Source organism: Populus trichocarpa, chromosome 2 (assembly GCF_000002775.5).
Source record: "Populus trichocarpa isolate Nisqually-1 chromosome 2, P.trichocarpa_v4.1, whole genome shotgun sequence".
NCBI lineage: Eukaryota > Viridiplantae > Streptophyta > Magnoliopsida > Malpighiales > Salicaceae > Populus > Populus trichocarpa.
In genome coordinates this window covers 20,086,243-20,106,002 of record NC_037286.2, presented here as the reverse complement: position 1 = coordinate 20,106,002, position 19,760 = coordinate 20,086,243, and the positions used below count along the sequence as shown (strand labels likewise).

Genomic DNA, 19,760 nt, shown 5'->3' with positions numbered 1-19,760 from the left:
TACTCACTTGGTAGATCCACTTTGTAAGCATTATCATTAATCCTTTCTATGATCTGATAAGGACCATCTCCTCGAGGCATCAACTTTGATCTTATTTATTTAGGAAACCTTTCCTTCCTCATATGCATCCAAGCTTAATCACCTGGTTCAAATCTCACCAATTTTCATCCCCTATTGGTTTTGTTTGCATATTTTTCATTCTTCTTTTCTATTTGTTGTCGAATCTTTGCATGAAGATCTTTCACCACCTGTGCTTTTTTATTACCATTAAGACTAACATTTTCATCAGCAGGTAAAGAAATCAAATCTAATGGTGTCAAAAGCTTAAAACCATAAACAATCTCAAATGGTGAATAATCAGTAGTAGAATGCACACTACGATTATATGTAAATTCAATGAATGACAAATAATCTTCCTAATTTTTAAGATTCTTTTGAATGATAGCCCTTAACAATTGAATCAAAGTCCGGTTAACAACTTCAGTTTGGTCATCTGTTTGTGGATGACAAGTAGTAGAATATAAAAGTTTAGTTCCTAACTTACCCCACAAAACCTTCCAAAAGTAACTCAAAAACTTAACGTCTCGATCAAATAGTTTTTTGTATGCGATTAGTGTCCTTCCTTTATCGGTATTGGGTTTATATTGAGCATGCCTATATGTTTTTCACTCAGTTAAATTTGCATCTTTATCATAGTACAACATGTAAATGTTTGGGCATACCAATATTTTTTGTATTTTAGGCCAAACCATTATAGATTTTACAACATAAAAGTTCTCTTTCAACATATTTCTTTAAGGTAAAATGTTTTTTGCCCATTCAATGATGTTATCATAATCAGCCCTAGACAACCTATAATCTGACTTAATGGTGAAAACTCGTGCTATATCTATATTTAGTTCTTCATCTACACGTGAACCTTCACATAAATAATCATGATTCATTCTCATTGCATCCATCACCATACTCCTATAATAATTGCTATTATCATCTACAATTTCATGTATGTTGCTAGAGCTAGATGTTGAGCTAACAATCATATCTAACATGGTCATATAAGAAACAAAGGGTTCTCTATATGCAAATCAACACAAGTATTTTTCTGCGAAATGTTTTTTTTAGAAGATGCATCATCATTGCATCTAATTGGTAGAACTTTTTTGAAAGTACAAAATTAATAAAACCCTTAACCCCTTTTATAATAATCATCCCTATATAACTATTAGGGTGAATCTCGATACATCTAAGAATGATCATCCATTGCTTATGAAACCTGTATAGAATAGTAATGACAACATTTATTAATAATATAACCTTCAATTCAAAATTCAACTTTGGTAAATAAAAATGAATTCACAATCCAATAACCAATTTTTATTTGTATAAAAATTCAATGTCGCATCAAAATATAAACAAAATAAATCAAATTAAAAACAAGTATTCGGTACCCAAATAATTATCTATCATTTTTTTAATTCAAACTTATTTAATTTAAATTAATACCAATTAATTATTATCAATTCCATAAAAAAAATCAATTTTCTTAAAATTTCTAACTTAGCAATAAAATTAACAAAATATAATTGGTACCCATTAAATAACTCATTATTTATTCATGTATAATACACCTAAGTCACAAAATTAAACCCAATTTCATCAAATTATAAACAAAATCAAATTTCTCCAAATTCCAAACAAATCCTAACATATAAATCATATTTTAATATAACAAAATTCTCTATGAAAAATATACAAGCAAACTACTACACAAAAACATCAATAAATTAACCTAAAACATAAATGAGTAGGTTTGCTTACTTGGTGTAGGGAATATTTAGAAATAACTGAACAAAGATAGTAATGCTGACACTACTGAGTGTTGGGGGTGGCCTAATATGTGAGGATACGACCTAGAGTTGTGTTGCAATAGGCACCGGGGGGGAGAAAAAGGGGGGATAGAGCTATTGGCGGTTATAAATTTCATTCATCCTTAAACTTTTTTTTTTAATTGCAGTTTTCTACACCCAAATTAATGATCAATTTATGAATATTTATTATGGAAAGAAATAATTTAGCAAAAGAAGATAAAAATGTAAAAATAGAAGAAATCTCATTATCAATCTCAAATTCAATAGAAAATACCTACTTTCCTTTTTTCTTCCATTACAGTCCTTATAATATTTATAATTTTAATTTTGATCTAAATGTTTATTTTCTTAACATTTTATCCTTGAGTTTGAGATGGAAGAGAGAAAGTCACCTAAGAATTGAGTTCATGATCACTTATTTGACAGGTACTTAGATTGATTGAAAATTGAGTTTCATAATTTGTTTAAGTTTGTTTTTTATGAGGATATCACGGTCACAAATAAATGTCTCGGTATTGGGTTAATGCTGGAATTTTACGAGCGTCTATTTTTGTAATCATATAATTAAAAAAATAATTTTAAAAAATAAAGTTATTAAATTCAGTAGAGTCTATGACCCAAGTCTCGAGTTTAAATGGTTAAGTCCTTTATATTTATTCAAAATTATTTTATTTTTTTTACAAAGACCTTTATATTTATTCAAAATAACATAGAATTTAGATATTTTAAAGAATTTATAAATAGATATATCTCATATTAATCACTTATTAAATATTTGCAAGATATTGGTTGTAAATATATAAATATATTTGTTTATGTAGGATGTTTCTCCACTGGTTGATTTTAAAACATGCAATTTTGTAGATAAGCAAGAGGTTATTTAATTCTAGACTCAGCTATATATATTTATTTGTTAATTATTTTGGGTGAGAAGACTTTAAAAACTATGAAATTACAAGTGACTAGAGACGAAGTTTCTCAATTGAAGAAGAAGAGATGGAAAAAAATAGATTTTAAAAGAAAAAAAAATCTCAGAATTAAATTACTTTATCGAATTAAATATCTCACATTTGTTCGCGCGCGCAAAATCAAAGAACCGGAAGAAAGAAAAGAATTATCTGGGATTCCGCCACGAGAAAAGCGCCACGTACGCCATTCCTCATCCACATCCAAACTTTATTTTTGTCTGTGAACTCAAGAGCGTGAAAAATCCACGACAACAGGTAACGACTCCCCCTCCCCTCCGAGTAGACATATATAAAGGAACCCTGACAGCCATTAGTGAGTTCCATTCACAAGTAATCCTCTCCTCTCCTCTCCTCTCCTTTGTTTCTGTCAAGGTATGCTATGCTACGCTATTCCTGCTTCTTCTCCATTTCCTTCCTTTTCTAGTTACGTTTGTTCTTAAATTAATTTCGGTATTTTATTTGTTAATTTATTATTCGATCGAATTATGATATGAATCTTATTCTAATGGTTTAAATAAATCCTGCCTGAAATGGGATTTTTTATTTATATAAAAAAGTTTATTAGATTAGTGTTTCTCAAGTGTTTTTATTTTTATGATTTTAATATTACAAATAAAGATTTTTAAAAGAATTATTTTGAAGTTGAAAAAACTCTTAAGAAACAATATTCACGTCAAAGCATGGATAAAGAAGAAGTGACTGCTGTTTATCTAATATTACTACTGTTATTGCACTAAATGTTTGCTTTCGCATGCTTCCAGATGGCAGCGTCCTCGGCAGCGTGTCTAGTTGGAAACGGTTTGTCAGCCACCGGTAATGCCAAGCAGAATTCGACCAAGGAGTTCTTCTGTGGCGGTCACCTTTTCGTTTCTACCAATCTCCTTCCTTCATCTAAGACCTCAAGAAATGTTATTGCAAAGGAAGCTTTGGACAAGAGACGGCATGATGCAAGAAGGGGTTTTCTGAAGGTTTTGCTTGGGGGAATCAGTGGATCCGCTTTACTGGGAGGTGGGAGAGCATACGCCGATGAACAAGGTGTTTCTTCCTCCAGGATGTCTTATTCTAGATTCTTGGAGTATTTGGATAAGGGTAGGGTGAATAAGGTTGACTTGTATGAGAATGGAACCATCGCTATTGTAGAGGCTGTTTCCCCTGAGTTGGGTAACCGGGTCCAGCGAGTTCGTGTGCAACTTCCAGGACTCAGCCAAGAGCTGCTTCAGAAGTTTAGAGAGAAGAACATTGACTTTGCAGCACATAATGCTCAAGAGGACTCTGGTTCTCTGCTATTCAACCTGATTGGAAACCTGGCTTTTCCTTTAATCTTAATTGGAGGTCTGTTCCTCCTTTCTCGACGCTCATCAGGAGGAATGGGTGGGCCTGGTGGTCCTGGTTTCCCCTTATCTTTCGGCCAATCTAAGGCAAAGTTCCAAATGGAACCAAACACTGGGGTGACATTTGATGATGTTGCTGGAGTGGATGAAGCAAAGCAGGATTTCATGGAGGTAGTGGAGTTTCTCAAGAAGCCTGAGAGATTTACTGCAGTAGGGGCTCGCATTCCGAAAGGTGTTCTTCTTGTTGGACCTCCAGGTACTGGGAAGACTCTTCTGGCCAAGGCAATTGCTGGTGAAGCGGGTGTTCCGTTTTTCTCCATTTCAGGTTCGGAGTTTGTTGAGATGTTTGTTGGTGTTGGTGCCTCTCGAGTCCGGGATCTCTTCAAGAAGGCCAAAGAGAATGCTCCTTGCATTGTGTTTGTGGATGAAATTGATGCCGTGGGAAGGCAAAGAGGAACTGGAATTGGCGGAGGAAATGATGAAAGAGAGCAGACCCTTAACCAGCTTCTGACAGAAATGGATGGTTTTGAGGGTAATACTGGCATCATTGTCGTTGCAGCAACTAACAGGGCAGACATTCTTGACTCTGCCTTGTTGAGGCCAGGACGGTTTGATAGACAGGTAAGAATATGTTATCATGTTCGTATTGGTTTCATATTGTTCTTCGGGGCAGTCCTCATTATGAAGCTTTAATGCAGGTGACTGTTGATGTCCCGGATGTACGGGGAAGAACAGAGATACTGAAAGTTCATGCTAGCAACAAGAAATTTGATGCTGATGTGTCTCTTGATGTGGTAGCCATGAGAACACCTGGTTTCAGTGGGGCTGATCTTGCAAACCTCTTGAATGAGGCAGCTATCCTAGCTGGGCGGCGTGGAAAGACAGCAATTTCATCTAAAGAGATTGATGATTCAATTGATAGGATTGTCGCTGGAATGGAAGGAACCGTTATGACAGATGGAAAGAGTAAAAGTCTTGTTGCATACCATGAAGTTGGCCATGCCATTTGCGGGTAAGTGAGATAATAGCCCGTTTCTGTCTCATGGAAATTCAACTCATTAAATTTCTAACTTATTTTATAAAATATGTCATTGAGTAAATCTGAATAGAACTGAGTAGTAATGCTAGGAACTCAATTTGATGGTTATCTCATGTTGAGAAGCGGAATTAGAGAAATAGTGGCCCTGTTATTGGTGACTTCAGATGCTCCATCTCTATCTTGCATGCATTCCTAGTTTACTTGGCAGTGATGAAATGCATCACTAAAAACTTGTCTGTATTGTCGCTTTAATGAAGACACCTGATTGTCCCTTCACCTGTATGTTTGTGAGTCCGAAATTATCTCTCTACCTAGGTTATCATCACTTGTTCTCGTGGAGATACTTTGTTGGAAAAGAGCATAACGCTCCTTACTGTTCTATTCAGAACTTTGACTCCAGGGCATGATGCAGTTCAGAAAGTCACCCTCGTTCCGCGAGGCCAGGCACGGGGTCTCACCTGGTTTATTCCTGCAGATGATCCCACATTGATCTCCAAGCAGCAACTTTTTGCAAGAATAGTTGGTGGCTTAGGTGGCAGAGCTGCTGAAGAAGTGATCTTTGGTGAGTCGGAGGTGACTACTGGGGCAGCTGGTGATTTGCAGCAGGTCACCGGTTTGGCTAAACAGGTAACTAAACATTTGAAGTGACATTTGCTGTCTTTTCCTTGCTCCTTGAGTGATGCGTGTGGTATCTCTATCTTTCGTTTTTTGTATGTGGTTCTACACTTCCTTTTGTATATTTTATCGGAGCAATTTAATTGAAATGAGGAGTATGATTAATCTGGCCTGTTACAGATGGTAACCACGTTTGGAATGTCTGAAATTGGCCCATGGTCACTCATGGACGCATCAGCTCAAAGTGGTGACGTCATCATGAGAATGATGGCAAGGAACTCAATGTCAGAAAAGCTAGCGGAAGACATTGATTCTGCCGTGAAGAGGATATCAGACAGTGCATATGAAATTGCATTGAGCCACATAAGGTACAACCGTGAGGCCATTGATAAGATTGTGGAAGTCCTCCTCGAGAAGGAAACTATGACTGGTGATGAGTTCCGAGCAATCCTCTCTGAATTTGTTGAGATTCCAGCTGAGAATCGGGTCCCTTCCTCAGTATCCTCCCCGGTGGCTGTGTAATTATTGTATGCTATTACTCCTATAAGAGTTATCCCTAAGATATCTACATTCTAATTAACATAGAATTCCTTGTAACTAGTTTGTTTACTTGTACTTATCGAATCGAATCCTATTATATACGATTCTTTAGCTGTAATGTTAGTATATAATGCCAGGGCTTGTTAAACAATTTGTCAAACTCTTTTATGGTATCAAAGCCCGGATGGAGATTGTAATCATGGCAGATTCATCTTCTTCATGCCCTACTCTTTTGCTCAACACAATGGTGTACATGCTCACCATTAAACTGACCTCTTTCAATTATCTGTTGTGGAGAAATCAGGTTATTCCCTTGTTAACTAGTCCATAACTCTTCGGTTTGTTGGATGGGAGCATCGTTGCTCCATGTGTTGTGATTACTTATTCTAGTGGAGTCACAAAGCCAAATCCTGAGCACAATTCTTGGCTGCATATAGGCCAAATGCTTCTGAGTTTGTTGTTTTCTTCTCTTACAAAGGAATCCATGAGTGAGGTACTGGGTTTATGACACTCACTTGAGGCTTGGCAAGTTCTTGAAGTTTCCTTCTCACACTGATCAAATACTCGTGAATTGCATCTCAAGGATGAACTCCAACTAATGCAACGAGGATCTCAATCCATTGTTGAGTTCTCCCGAGTTTTCAAGGGACTTTGTGATCAACTGGTTGCTATTAGTCATCCTGTTGATGACACAAATAAAGTCCATTAGTATTTATGAGCATTAGGACTAGACTACAAGATTTTCTCCACCACAATGATCTCATAACTTCCATTACCCTCATTCTCAAAGATTGTTCCAAAAGCTTTGAGTCATGAGATATTTGCCAAGTTTGTTTCCCAATCGCCATCCACTTTTGTTTATTATACACAATAGACATAACGTAAGTCAAAACCAAAGAGAGGAAAGTCACGGTTCTCCACGACTTCTGCATACTCTGACAATGTTAAAACACCATCCAACACTACTGTTTATTGTCAATTGTGTGACAAAAAGGGCCACTTGGCCAAACGTTGCTGGAGTTTCTTGAAACTTAAAAAGAAACAGTCCGCTAACATAGCTGAAACCTTTTCTGCATGCACTGTCCAAGACTTCAATAATCCTGAGTGGTTTCTTGATTCTGGTGCCACCTCACACATAACAAACAACTTAGACAATTTAGATGTGTCCATTATATACACTAGCAATGAACGTGTCCTGATTGGTAATGGACAATCTCTTTCTATTTCTCACAAAGGTTCTGTTTCTAATATTGTTCCCTAAAGCTCCCTTGTTTTATCTAATATTCTTGTTGTTTCTGACATTATGAAAAACCTTATTTTTATTAGTCAAGTCACAAAACAACTTAATTGTCGGGTTATCTTTGATTCTTTTAGCTTTGCTATACAGGATCAAGCTACCATAACGGTACTGGGAGTCGGTCGATATGAGAATGGTCTATATGTTCTTGATAAGCATCATTGTGCTCTTGCTTCAATTGTCTCTTCCAATAAGCCACGAGCCACAGTTCGTTTATGACATGCACGACTATGTCATCCACATTTTCATCTTGTTGCCTCTCTCTCTAGAATATGATCTATTTCTTGTAGTGATAAATTGATACAAATAGATTATTCTCTTTGCAATGGTTGTCAGCTTGGTAAAAGCCATCGTTTACCCTTTTCTTTTAATGATAAACGTTGTGACATTCATTTTGATCCTTTACATTGTGATAACATAAGAGTAAGACTTGTTTCCATAACATGATGATGTTTGCGTTCGGCAATGCCATTTTAACTAGGAGTGTATGCATATGCTAGACGAAGAACAATATTATGAGATTGTAAATGATTTCAAAATTTAGTATTTGTAAATTCAGTCCCACCATCACATTGAAATGATTTTATTTTTGCTGAAAATTGCGTTGTAATGTATTTTGGAAATTGATGAATGTATATATAAAAAAACAAATTTATGTTTCAAAGTAAACATCCAACTAAATCGAGTACAGTCATCGATAAAAACAACGTAGTAGCGATAACCATTAACAAAAGAAATTGGTGATGCCAATATTCTTTTGGGTTGAGGCATTCTTCATTGCAGTATTTCTCATAAACCGACTCCCTTCACCGTCTCTTAGTGGTAAGACTCCTTATGTTCTATTATTTGGTCAGAAACCTGATTATTCCATGCTTCATACCTTTATGTGTCTTTGTTTTCCTTATTTACGCGATTCACCACATAAATTATTTCCAAAATCCGCTCCATGTGTCTTTTTAGGTTACAGTACTCTTCATAAAGGATTTCGATGTTTTGATCGACAGACACGTCGTGTCTATGTTTCTCATCACGTAAAATTTTTTGAAATTGTTTTTCCTTATATTGATGGTTCAGTCCTTAACATGTCGTCCACCAATGATTATAATATTTTCTCTGAATGTGCAGAATGTGTGTCTAATCCTTCTGTTTCCGTTCCTTCTGACTCTGTCATCTCACCATAATTGTCCAGTTCTCTATGTTTACCCTGTAGTGACAGTCCAACCTAAATACTTCCTATATCTGCAGACTCCTCCACTCAATAACCATCTCTGTTTGTTCCCTCCTCTTCCATTGTAGCCTCAACATCTCTCGAGTCTTCCCAACCTTCTCTGCTCACTAACAGACATCCCATGGTTACTAGAGGGAAGACTGGTGTTTTTAAACCATGGACATAATATGTTATAACTGTTTTCTCTTCTTCACAACCTCTTCAGGCTCTTCTTGCTTTTAAAGAGCCACAGGGTTTTAAATCAGCTGTCAAACACCCTGAATGGTTGTCCGCAATGAACTCTGAAATTCAAGCCTTGCAGAAGAATAACACTTGGACTCTGGTCCCTCGTTCTACATCTTATAATATGGTTGGTTGCCGATGAATTTTAAGATCAAACTTCGATCTGATGGGTCCATTAAATGTCATAAAACATGCCTTGTGGCTCAAGGGTTCTCTCAGATTTAGTGTCTTGATTTTGATGACACATTTAGTCATGTTGTTCGCCCAATTACTGTTTGACTGATTCTCTCATTGGCACTTACATCAGCTTGATGTCAATAATGCCTTTCTCCATGGCCTCCTTCATGATGAAGTCCACATGGAACAACCTCTAGGCTATATTGATCCTTTGTTTCCTCAGCATGTATGTTGCCTTAAACGAGCATTGTATGGCTTGAAAAAAGCACCAAAGTTGATTCATCGTTGTTTGTCCATCATTCTGCTCTAGGGACAATCTATCTATCCTGGCAGTAGCACATATTTAATTCATCAATTTATTGCTTTACTTTCCAAGGAGTTCTCACTGAAAAACTTAGGTGTTCTTCATTATTTTCTTGGTGTTGAAGTTCAGCCTAATGATCAAGGTCTATTCCTCAGTCAAACAAAGTTTGCCCTCGATCTCTTGCAGCAAGCTTCCATGGTTGATGCTAAGCCAATCTCTACACCCTTTGTTGTGGGACAACATTTGACAGCTGAAGGGCCTTTATATACTAATCCTACTTTGTTTTGTTCATTAGCTGATGCGCTATAATACCTGACAATCACAAGGCCTGATTTGTCATTTAGTGTTAATTTTATTTGCCAATTTATGCATGCTCCAACAGAGGATCATTTTCATGCACTTAAACGTATTTTACGATACATTAAAGGTAGAGTTCATTATGGTCTTCAGCTGTAACAACAGTCCACTTATGAACTTCTTGCTTATTCTGATACTGACTGGGCTGGTCGTCCTAACACATGTCAATCTACCACTGGTTATGCAATCTTTCTTGGTTCCAATTTAATTTCATGGTCCTCTAAGAAACAAAGTATTATCTCGTGATCGAGTGTAGAAGCTGAATATCGCTCCTTAGCGGTCGCCACCGCTAACATTGCTTGGCTTGTTCAATTACTTAGAGACCTTCATGTTACACTATCAACTTCACCTACTCTATGTTGTGACAATCAAAGTGATATTTTCATGGCTGTTAATCCTGTTACTCGACCACGATCTAAACATATTGTCATTGACTACCACTTTGTATGCGAGCTTATTGCTAATGGCTTCTTGAAGTTACAATTTATTCCCTCTTCCTTGCAGTTTGCTGACTCCTTTACTAGAGGTGTGTCCAAACCACAGTTCTTTCTTTTTCGAAGCAAGCTTCGCGTCCTCCCCTCTCCCATGCTTACCTTACAGGGGGTGATAAGAGTTATCCCTAAGATATCTCCATTCTAATTAACATATAGAATTCCTTGTAACTATCAACTTGTTTATTTGTACTTATCCAATCCTATTATATAGGATTCTTTAGCTATAATGTTAGTATATAATGCCAAGGCTTCTCCTCACATCGTTAAGGAGATTTTACAGCCATATTAAACAATCTATCAAACTCTTTTAACTCCCCATATGTTCACTGTAACTTTGACCATACATCTTAAAGCTAGTTAAATGTATAATTTGCATCTTTGATTTTGTGGAAGAAGGAATAAAAACTACGTCGAAACCTAGTAATGACCATCTTGTTGTGACTTCAGAGGCTAATTCAGTACCTTCATCACTCAAAAGAAATTGTAGTGAAGTCTTTCATAAATGTTTGGTATCAGTTACGGTCTCATACACTAGAAACACATGAATTGTCACCTTGATGTGCATGGAAGTTGTAATCAGTTTAAAAAACCGAAAGTGTCTGTATATATATACATGGAAATTTCTTATCCAGGTGCAATCATCATGTCTACTTAATGATTTCTCTAAAAGGAGAGGGTTTTAAAGATGGGAGTTTTGAAAGGAGAAGGGCTTACAAGGATAGAAAGAAAGAGTGAAGCATTGGAATAGTAAACCGCCAGAGAAATCGTCCAACCTCCCGCCATGTAAGTGTGACTTTACACACTACTAGAAAATTAATAAATACAAATGGAAATACCAATGAAATATTTCTGTTTGTAAATTACAATGAATTTTACCGACGAAAATATTCCCTCGGTATATACCGAGGGAATTATAGTAGGAAAAAAAATAATTAAAACAAAGCCAAAAAATATGATGACGTATCATTTATATTAACAAAATTAATTTCGTTAGTAAAACTATTGGTAAACTGTTAACTTCTCTCTGACACTGTTCATCATGTCAATTACAAAGGAAATCATCAACGAAAAATTCCATCAGTGTTTTCTACAGAGCTCTAGAACTGTTTACTTCCCAATTGCATTGTTAATTACTGTTCTTTACAGACAAAATCATCGATGGATTGAAAAGTCATCGGTGTTATTTGGCGGCTTTTTGAAAATTTTGATTAAATTAAAATTTTATATTAAATATTACAAACGGAATCACCGACGGATTGAAAAGTCGTCGGTGATATTTGACGGTTTCTGAAATTTTTTTATTAAATTAAAAATTTAAATTAAATATCACCGACGGAATGATTAAAAATATTTATATTTAATTATCCATTAGTAAAACCCCCAAATAAAAAGTATGGAATCCCTCATTTCAGAACAAACAGGCCTCCTTTCTTCTTCTTCTTCTTATTCTTCTTCCCCTTATGTAAAAAATATCAACATCCAGTTCTTTCTCTTCTCTTCTCTTGTAAGGGCTATCGACATGAATAGTGCTAGGGGGAATTGTTTTGCTAAAATTATGACAATGTCATTAATGAGTTTATATGTTATTTTTTGTATTTTGTTTCCGACCATCTGCACTCTCTCAAGGCCTTCCCGAACTCAAACTACCCTAAACTTTTAACCCAATATAGAACAATATGTGAGAAGATACCTTGTAAAATTTTTGTTTGATTCAATAATCAGATTGAGAGTTATGCTTGATATTGTAAATTTGGACAATAGGTATTTTTTACGCGAAAAACTGAATTTCCATATTGTTTCATTTACTTAAATCATCAATATTCTCAAACTAATTCATTGAATAATTTCATCCCTTATCATAATAAAAATGTTTCACTCAGATTTCCTTTCTTTTTGGTTAAAAACTATGTGATTGTCAGTTAGCGATATTTACATGTAAAATCAAACGTTAATTTATTTAGCATTACCTTTTATTTTTATAAATATTCTCACCCTAAATTTATAAAAATTATTCATTTAAAATAATTATTTTATCTTATCGGGATGTTTACGCGATTTATCACTAGTTATCATTTCATGTACTTATTTTATTACTTTATTTCATCTTAAATTTAAGTTAATTTAATGGATATGTTCATCCCAAATCACAATAATTTGTTATGCAATCTAAGTAACACAAAGACATTCATTAGAAGTTCTAGTTGGTCTAGTGACAAGACTTATGGCTAAAAGATTCGAAGATGTTTTCAATTAACTTATATAAGATACATGGGCTAAGGTGAGCTTCAAGAAGATCTTAAATAATGAAATACAAGTCTTGATTATTTTAATTCATGTTTAAGAAGGGCTTATAGCTGGGCATTCAGACATTACAAAAAGATTGGAATAAAAAGATTCAAAACTGTCAATTTTGACCTTTCACTACTATTTTGGTCATAAATGGAGTTACAAAAGGAATGTTAATATGCTTTTAGTTGAATTGGAAAGTAAACATTCGTAGCTTTTATTATTATTTATTAGGTTTATCCATATTCATTAAGGATATTCCATTAGGTTTAAGATTCTTTCTAATATAAATACTTTTTTGCAGAGACTTTTTTTTTAAAAAAGACTAATTTTAATAAATAAATAGGCATTCTTGCTATCTTTTATGTGGTTGAGTGGTTCTCATAATATGTTCTTGATTGAACTTATAAACTCTTTAAAGGATTGATTAACTTTATTATGATTTTATATTACTCGTCCACGTCTCTTTATATGAATAGGATGGGAGTGATCATTGTATATAACTTTGTTCTCCAAGGCATGTTCTTATTGGGTCAAGTTGCAAACCATTCAAATATGATTTTAGTGTATCTTGGGAGGTGTTCACATCAATTGATATCATAGCTTGTGCTATTATCAAGTTATATCCCTTTAATATTTAGTTTGTGTTCTTTCTTGCTTTTTTTTTCCCTTTCTAGTTCAGTTAAGGTCTTGTTTCTTTTAAAAAAAATATTTTCCTCTCTTATTATTTCAAAGTTTGGCCAACCCCTGTATTAAAAAAAATCACCTTGCTTAGATTCTTGATTTTGTTGAACACGTCAAAGAAAAATTATGATTTTAGTGTATAACTTTTGTTCTTTTTGATTTGGCCTAGAGTAAAAAAAAAAGGAAAAGAAATCTTGTTCTTGCCAAATTGTGTGGATAAAAAAAAGAAAAAGTTGAAGGAAAATGGCAAGAATTCATTGAATTGACAAGTTACGGCATAATCGAATACAAGCTTTTGAATTTTAGGGTTGGCCAAAAGTTTCTTGAGTATTTTCTTGATTTTGCCGAATAGGTACATACCAAATCTTGGAATTGCCGAATTAAATTCTTGTTTTTCTTGGATTTTCTTGTCTTATTTCATTACAAATTAGTTAGAATAGATCTTTCTTGCTTTATTTTAATTGTTTTCTTGAAATTCTTGAAGTTGAATCTTGACTTCTTGAATTAGTTAGTTTTGTTTGAATATTTAACATAAACTCTCATTATATTTCGCATTAATTTACATTGTTATTCGTAAATTTATCCTTATGTTTTATTTTCGATTAGTTACGTATATTTCTTGATTCTTGAGTCTTCATTATTATAAAATCATTATATTGTTTTGATTGATTATTTGATAAGTTGTTAAGTTACCTTTAAGAACCTAAGGGAATAGTAAGGTAAAAGGGTATAATGAGATTATTAAAGTGAAAATCTCGATTGAGTTGTGTGAAACACGAGTGGAGTGACATTAAATAGAATGTCTGTAAGGAAATTCATCTTTGCTACTAACCTTTATTGCAGGTATTCACAATCTCAAAAGGTGTGACATAATCGAAGACAAAGGATCTTATAGAGAAACAAGATAGGTTGGAGGTAATGATAGAGGTTTTGATGGGAAAGATGGATAAATTAAGTACTTATATGATTTATAGACATGATGTTTATAGTCGTAAAGAAAAAGATGTTAAAAAGGTCTACTAGATGAGCACTCTCCCCTCTAAATGATAGTGTAACTAAAAACTTTGATAAGGAGGAGGAGGATGATGTAATTAATCATGGAAGAAAGTCTCATACACATCAAAATCCTTTACATGAGACATGGTGAAGGAGAGAGTTTGGTGATAGATTTTAACCAAATTTTAGCCAAGGGAGGGATTTTAATGATTTAGATTGTAATTTGGGTAGCATAAAATTTAAAATTCTAGTATATCAGGGAAAGAATGATCCAGATACTTATTTAGATTAGGAAAAGAAGGTAGAATTTGTATTTGATTGCCATTGATATTCATACGAATACAAGGTAAAACTAGATAGTTGTAGTTGAATTCATTAATTATGCTATTATTTGGTGGGATCAATTTGTTACAAGTAGAAGGTGTAATGAAGAAAGACTCATTGACACATGCGAGGAGATGAAAGCAATCATGAGGAAAAGGTTTGTCCCTAATCATTACTATAGGGAAGTCTATAATAGATTGCAATCTTTATCTCAGGGTTCTAAAGTGTTGATGTGTATTTTAAGGAGATAAAACATAGCTATGATTAGAGCTAATGTTTTTTAATATAAGAAAGCTACAATGACTAGATTTTTAAATGGTTTAAGTAGAGATATTGCTAATATGATTAAATTGCAACATTATTTAGAAATTAAAGATATGATGCATATGATTATAAGTTTGGCTTGAGTTAATTAAGATGTTGGAATCAGATCAGATTTATTTGGGATTGTGTGACTAAAAATAATAAAAATCCAAAATTAATATCCTAGATATGCCAGAATCAAATTTGTCACCCCTAAAAAGTCTCAAATAGACTAGGAAACGTGATCTGAATATATAATTAATTCTGAAGTCTTATTGCCTTATTATGCTTGGTTTCTTTGTTTTACATGGACAATTAATGAAGAAAATCTATTTCTTTTATACTTGTTAATTTAGTTTCCTTCTTACACTAGAAGAATCATTAATTAACCCTTTCTAGCTTAGCAGCCCCCTAACATCCTTTGTTGACTAGGAAACTTTCTTCTTTGTTGTTAAATATTCTCCTAAATAAATGAAATTTCTTTGACTTTTAGAAGAATATTTTGTTGATTTAAGTCCTTGTAGAATTAGGAAATCAGCCCTAAACAAATCTAATCTAATCTCAGCATCTTAATTAGACCAAGCCAACTTTGGACTCATGTAGCCTAAACTCATATTCATTAATATGGACCAAACCAGACCCAAAATACACTCTAAATAAACTTTATTTGATGCCCAAAAAACATCTCATGCATAGCATGTCCTAATCTGATAGAATTACCCACCAAAAGAATCGGGTCGAACCCATCATCCATAAAAACCTCAATCTGACCGAATGCATCTCTAGGAAAAAACCCATCATGAAAACCCAAATCTAAACCATATTAACAACGAATCTCAAACACATAATCAAATGCTTACTATAAGGAATCCAAGGCTAAACCTGAACCATATCATTTTTGCTATCTTTTTGTGTGGTTAAGTAATTCCAATACTAAGTTCTTGATTGAACTTACAAAATCCTTAAAGGATTGATAAACTTTGTTATGATTTTATACTACTTGTTCGCATCTCTTTATAGACATAGGATGAGAGTGATCATTGTGTATTACTTTAGTTTTCAAGGCAGGTTCGTGTTGGGTCAAGTTGCAAACCATTCAAATATGATTTTAGTGTATCTTGGGAGGTGTTCGCATCAATTTTTTCTCATAATTTATTATTTTTCAATTAAAATTACACTATTTAACACTAATTTACCAATTTTTAGGTTGGGGGTTTTACACCTCTAGTTTTTTCTTCTTCTTGAATAATGACACCATATTATGGAGTAGTAAGAAATAATATTGTATAGTCTTATCTACGATGAAAGCTAAATTTGTGGCACTTTCAATTGTAGTACAAGAGGTTATTTGGTTGAGACTTTTTCTAGTTCATTTTAGGGGTGTCTAATAGTGCTATTAACCTAGTATAAGTGAATTATGATTGTCAAGTTGTAATAACATATATAAAAGACCCTAAGTACCGTGAACAAACCAAACATATAGATATCAAGTATAATTATGTTAAGGATATGGTTTCACATAAATAAGTGAATATGAAGTACATATCTAGGCAAAAAATGATTATAGGTCCATTTACAAAGCCTATTTCAATAGATGTTTTCAATAGGCATGTTAAGTCACTAGGATTACATAGATATTGATGTATTAATGTAAAATATTTTTTTCCCAATAATGTTCATGAACATTTCTAATAATAATAATAATGTTATTGATGCCTAATTACATAAGTTATATGTTATACTTATATGCATGTTAAAAATAACAAATTATAAGAACTATATTGGAAAAATAAAAGATTGGCCTTCTCACATAGACAATCAAATCTATTATATTATAATGAATAAGGATAAGATAATTTTAAGCTTGTTATTTGAGTGGGACAGGAGCGTCAAAATTAATATATGATATGTCATCTGAATAAAAAAAGTATATAAAAAGGTCAATGGAATATGTGTTATAACTTTCACCCCAAAGTAATTATTTAAAATGTGACTTTATTTGTCTTATCGCTAAATGTGGGTTATAATAAGTAAAAAATGAATGAGTAGATGATTGAACTCAAATTTAAACATTAAGTATGTTTGAAGTATCATCTATAAGGTATTATTGATAAAGACATAAAATCTAAGACAAAACAAAATGATATTGTAAATGATTGAACTCAAATTTAAACATTATGTGTGTTGTATACCACATATGCGTATAATTAATAGTAATACAAAAGTCATCGGGAACAAGTAAAGATTGCTAATAATCTTTAGAGTCTCATACAAAATCAAATTGATAGTAATAGTGATACAAATTAAGATCTCAATTTGATATTCTATGAGACTCTAAAGATTATCAGCAATCTTTACTTGTTCGTGGTGACTTTTGTTTATCTCTTAAAATTTAGATTCGATGTTTGCAGTATATTGCTAAAGGATTATGATTAATTCAATCTATAAAATTTATAATAGGTCATTTAACGCATAGAGTTGTAATGTGGATTGAAACAGTGTTATGAAAAAGTTAAACAAAATAGTCACTGTGGAGTATGTGAAATAAGAAGTGACATAAATTTTAAGAATCATAGAAGTATATATTTTACATTCCACTCATCACATTGGTACTGTTATTAAGTTGATCCCAATTGATCGATATTTTCCTTGTTTTTTTCAAAGTCCTGGTAGCCGCAGCCTTTATTGTACATTTCTAGTTGCTTTTGGAAATCATTAGTATCCTGGTACTCGACTGTCTTTGCTACACTTGTTTGCCCTATTTTTTACTTTCTGAGCCACTGTTCACGTTTGCTAGCGTAACATAACAGGCACTTTTGAAAGTTCTTTAAAATTCGGAAGAGACATGAGTTTTTGAAATTGTATTTAGCACTGAGAACAAGCTGTAGGGAAAGCTTGTGAGTTGCATAATTAGCTATAACAACTCAGAAAGGGCTATTATAGTTCTGTCCTTTGAGATCCATAAACAATGGATCATTTAGGTTGAGTTTGGTATTGGGTGAAAAAATTTGATGGGGAATTGTTAGAGAGTGTAGAAAGTGTTGAAGGATCATTTAGGTTGAGTTTCATATGAATCTTATCAGTATACACGACAGAGCAGTTGACAGAGAAATACAGTAACATGACGTTCCTCTTTTACTGTCTGATATTGATACTTCTTGTTGCCTTGCATCATTACATTTACAGGTGAGGTTTGGAGATTGGCTATCATTTCTCATTTGTTTTGGGGATGCATCTTCAAGTCAAAATCTCACTGTTTTCACATTTGACCTTAGCAACAATATGCAAGAGAAGAGAAATTATGCTTGCCATTTCAGGACAAGATCTTAGATCATATTGGCATATGCTTCTTCCTTTCTCGTATGTTGTAGTTTCGGGTGCAGTAGGATCATTCTCAGTATTGTTTGCCAAATCTCTGTATGCTTCTGCTTAACATTTCCTTGCCTTTCTGAGAACTGCTAAAATTGGGCATTTGTGTTTTATTATTATGGCAAGTGTTATGCTTCCATCTCCAATCTGTTAAGATTATCCATGTATAGTGATTATCAGTTGCACAGCTGGTTTACTTACTCCATGCTTCTTTAATTTCTTAATACAGTTGGATTTTGGGTAAGATAATACAAGTCAAATGGTTTCTTCTTATTTGTAACATGGTGGAGATAACAATGTGCCAAACATCTAATCCTGTGCTGCTTCCTGCTTATGCAGATGACAAGGTTGAATGAAGGGCTGGCACTGTTTGATGCAATTCTCATTGTGCCAATGTTTAAGATTGTTTGGACTTTCTTCTCCATTTGTACAGGATTTGTATATTTTTAGGAACATCAGGTTCTCTCTCTCTCTCTCTGTCTCTCTCTATATCTATCTATCTATCTATAAACAAACACACACACACATGAACACACATCTCGGTGACATGTTTGAATTAATCCAATTTGTCCATTGATGCTCCCATTAAGGGTGGACCTCACAGAGTTTGGCAACCATTAGAAAAGCTTGTCCTTTGTGATGTAAAAAAAAAAAACTTTGTTCTATGCATTCTAGTGTTGAATTGAGTTATAATTATCTTCTCCTTCCTCCCTTCATTGCCTGGCACACTGATCAACCTGTTTATCTTGGTTTTATTTCTTTTTTGAGTACCTTTCAATTGGTACAAGTCCCATCTATTACATTTAAGGCACTGATCTGATACAGAAGGTGTCTGCCCTCATCTCCTAATTTGTAGAATGCCTGGGAGTTTGATCTGCGCGCAGCTAGCTAGTCAATATACATTGTGTTTTTTATGTTTATGGAATGTTGATATCTCCATCACTGGAGGCTTATTTATCGAACTGGTTCCATGTAGCCTATATTGTAGGATTTAGTTCAACTGGCAAACTTATTTGTACTAGGAATACGTATTTGATGCTCTAAGGATGACAATGATTATGCTAAGGATGACATCTGTTTTCATTGGAATTTCTTTTCTTGCACCTGATTAGTCAGAAGGCAGTTTAGATAATGTTTCTGACAAAGTCTTTGTCTGGAGAGGACAGAAATTTAAGCTTAATTGCATATTTCCAGGTGGAGAGGTCAAAGATAATGCATCTTTGGTTTCAGTTGTGTCTTCAAGCATTTCAACCGAAACAGACAGGTACTGTACATAAATATTGTGTAGAAATGATACTCTCAGAAATTGATGAAGATTTTGTTCTGAACTCCTATATTCTGTTGAGTTCATAACTGTG

General features: G+C 33.8%; 1 protein-coding gene across 2 annotated transcripts; it reads left to right on the top strand.

Moving 5' to 3' along the window:
• The first annotated feature begins 3,038 nt into the window (after positions 1-3,038).
• LOC18096512 (ATP-dependent zinc metalloprotease FTSH 2, chloroplastic) lies at positions 3,039-6,561 on the top strand. 2 transcript variants are annotated; one of them, XM_006386761.3, is made up of 5 exons: positions 3,039-3,208; positions 3,598-4,788; positions 4,866-5,179; positions 5,593-5,833; positions 6,002-6,561. In XM_006386761.3, exons 2-5 carry the CDS (start codon positions 3,598-3,600, stop codon positions 6,341-6,343), a joined length of 2,088 nt encoding a protein of 695 aa, XP_006386823.2. In that variant the 5' UTR covers positions 3,039-3,208; the 3' UTR covers positions 6,344-6,561. The 2 variants fall into 2 exon arrangements, with proteins under 2 accessions (XP_006386823.2, XP_052306375.1); XM_052450415.1 differs by lacking the exon at positions 3,039-3,208 and having other exon boundaries at positions 3,559-4,788.
• The last annotated feature ends 13,199 nt before the right edge of the window (positions 6,562-19,760 follow it).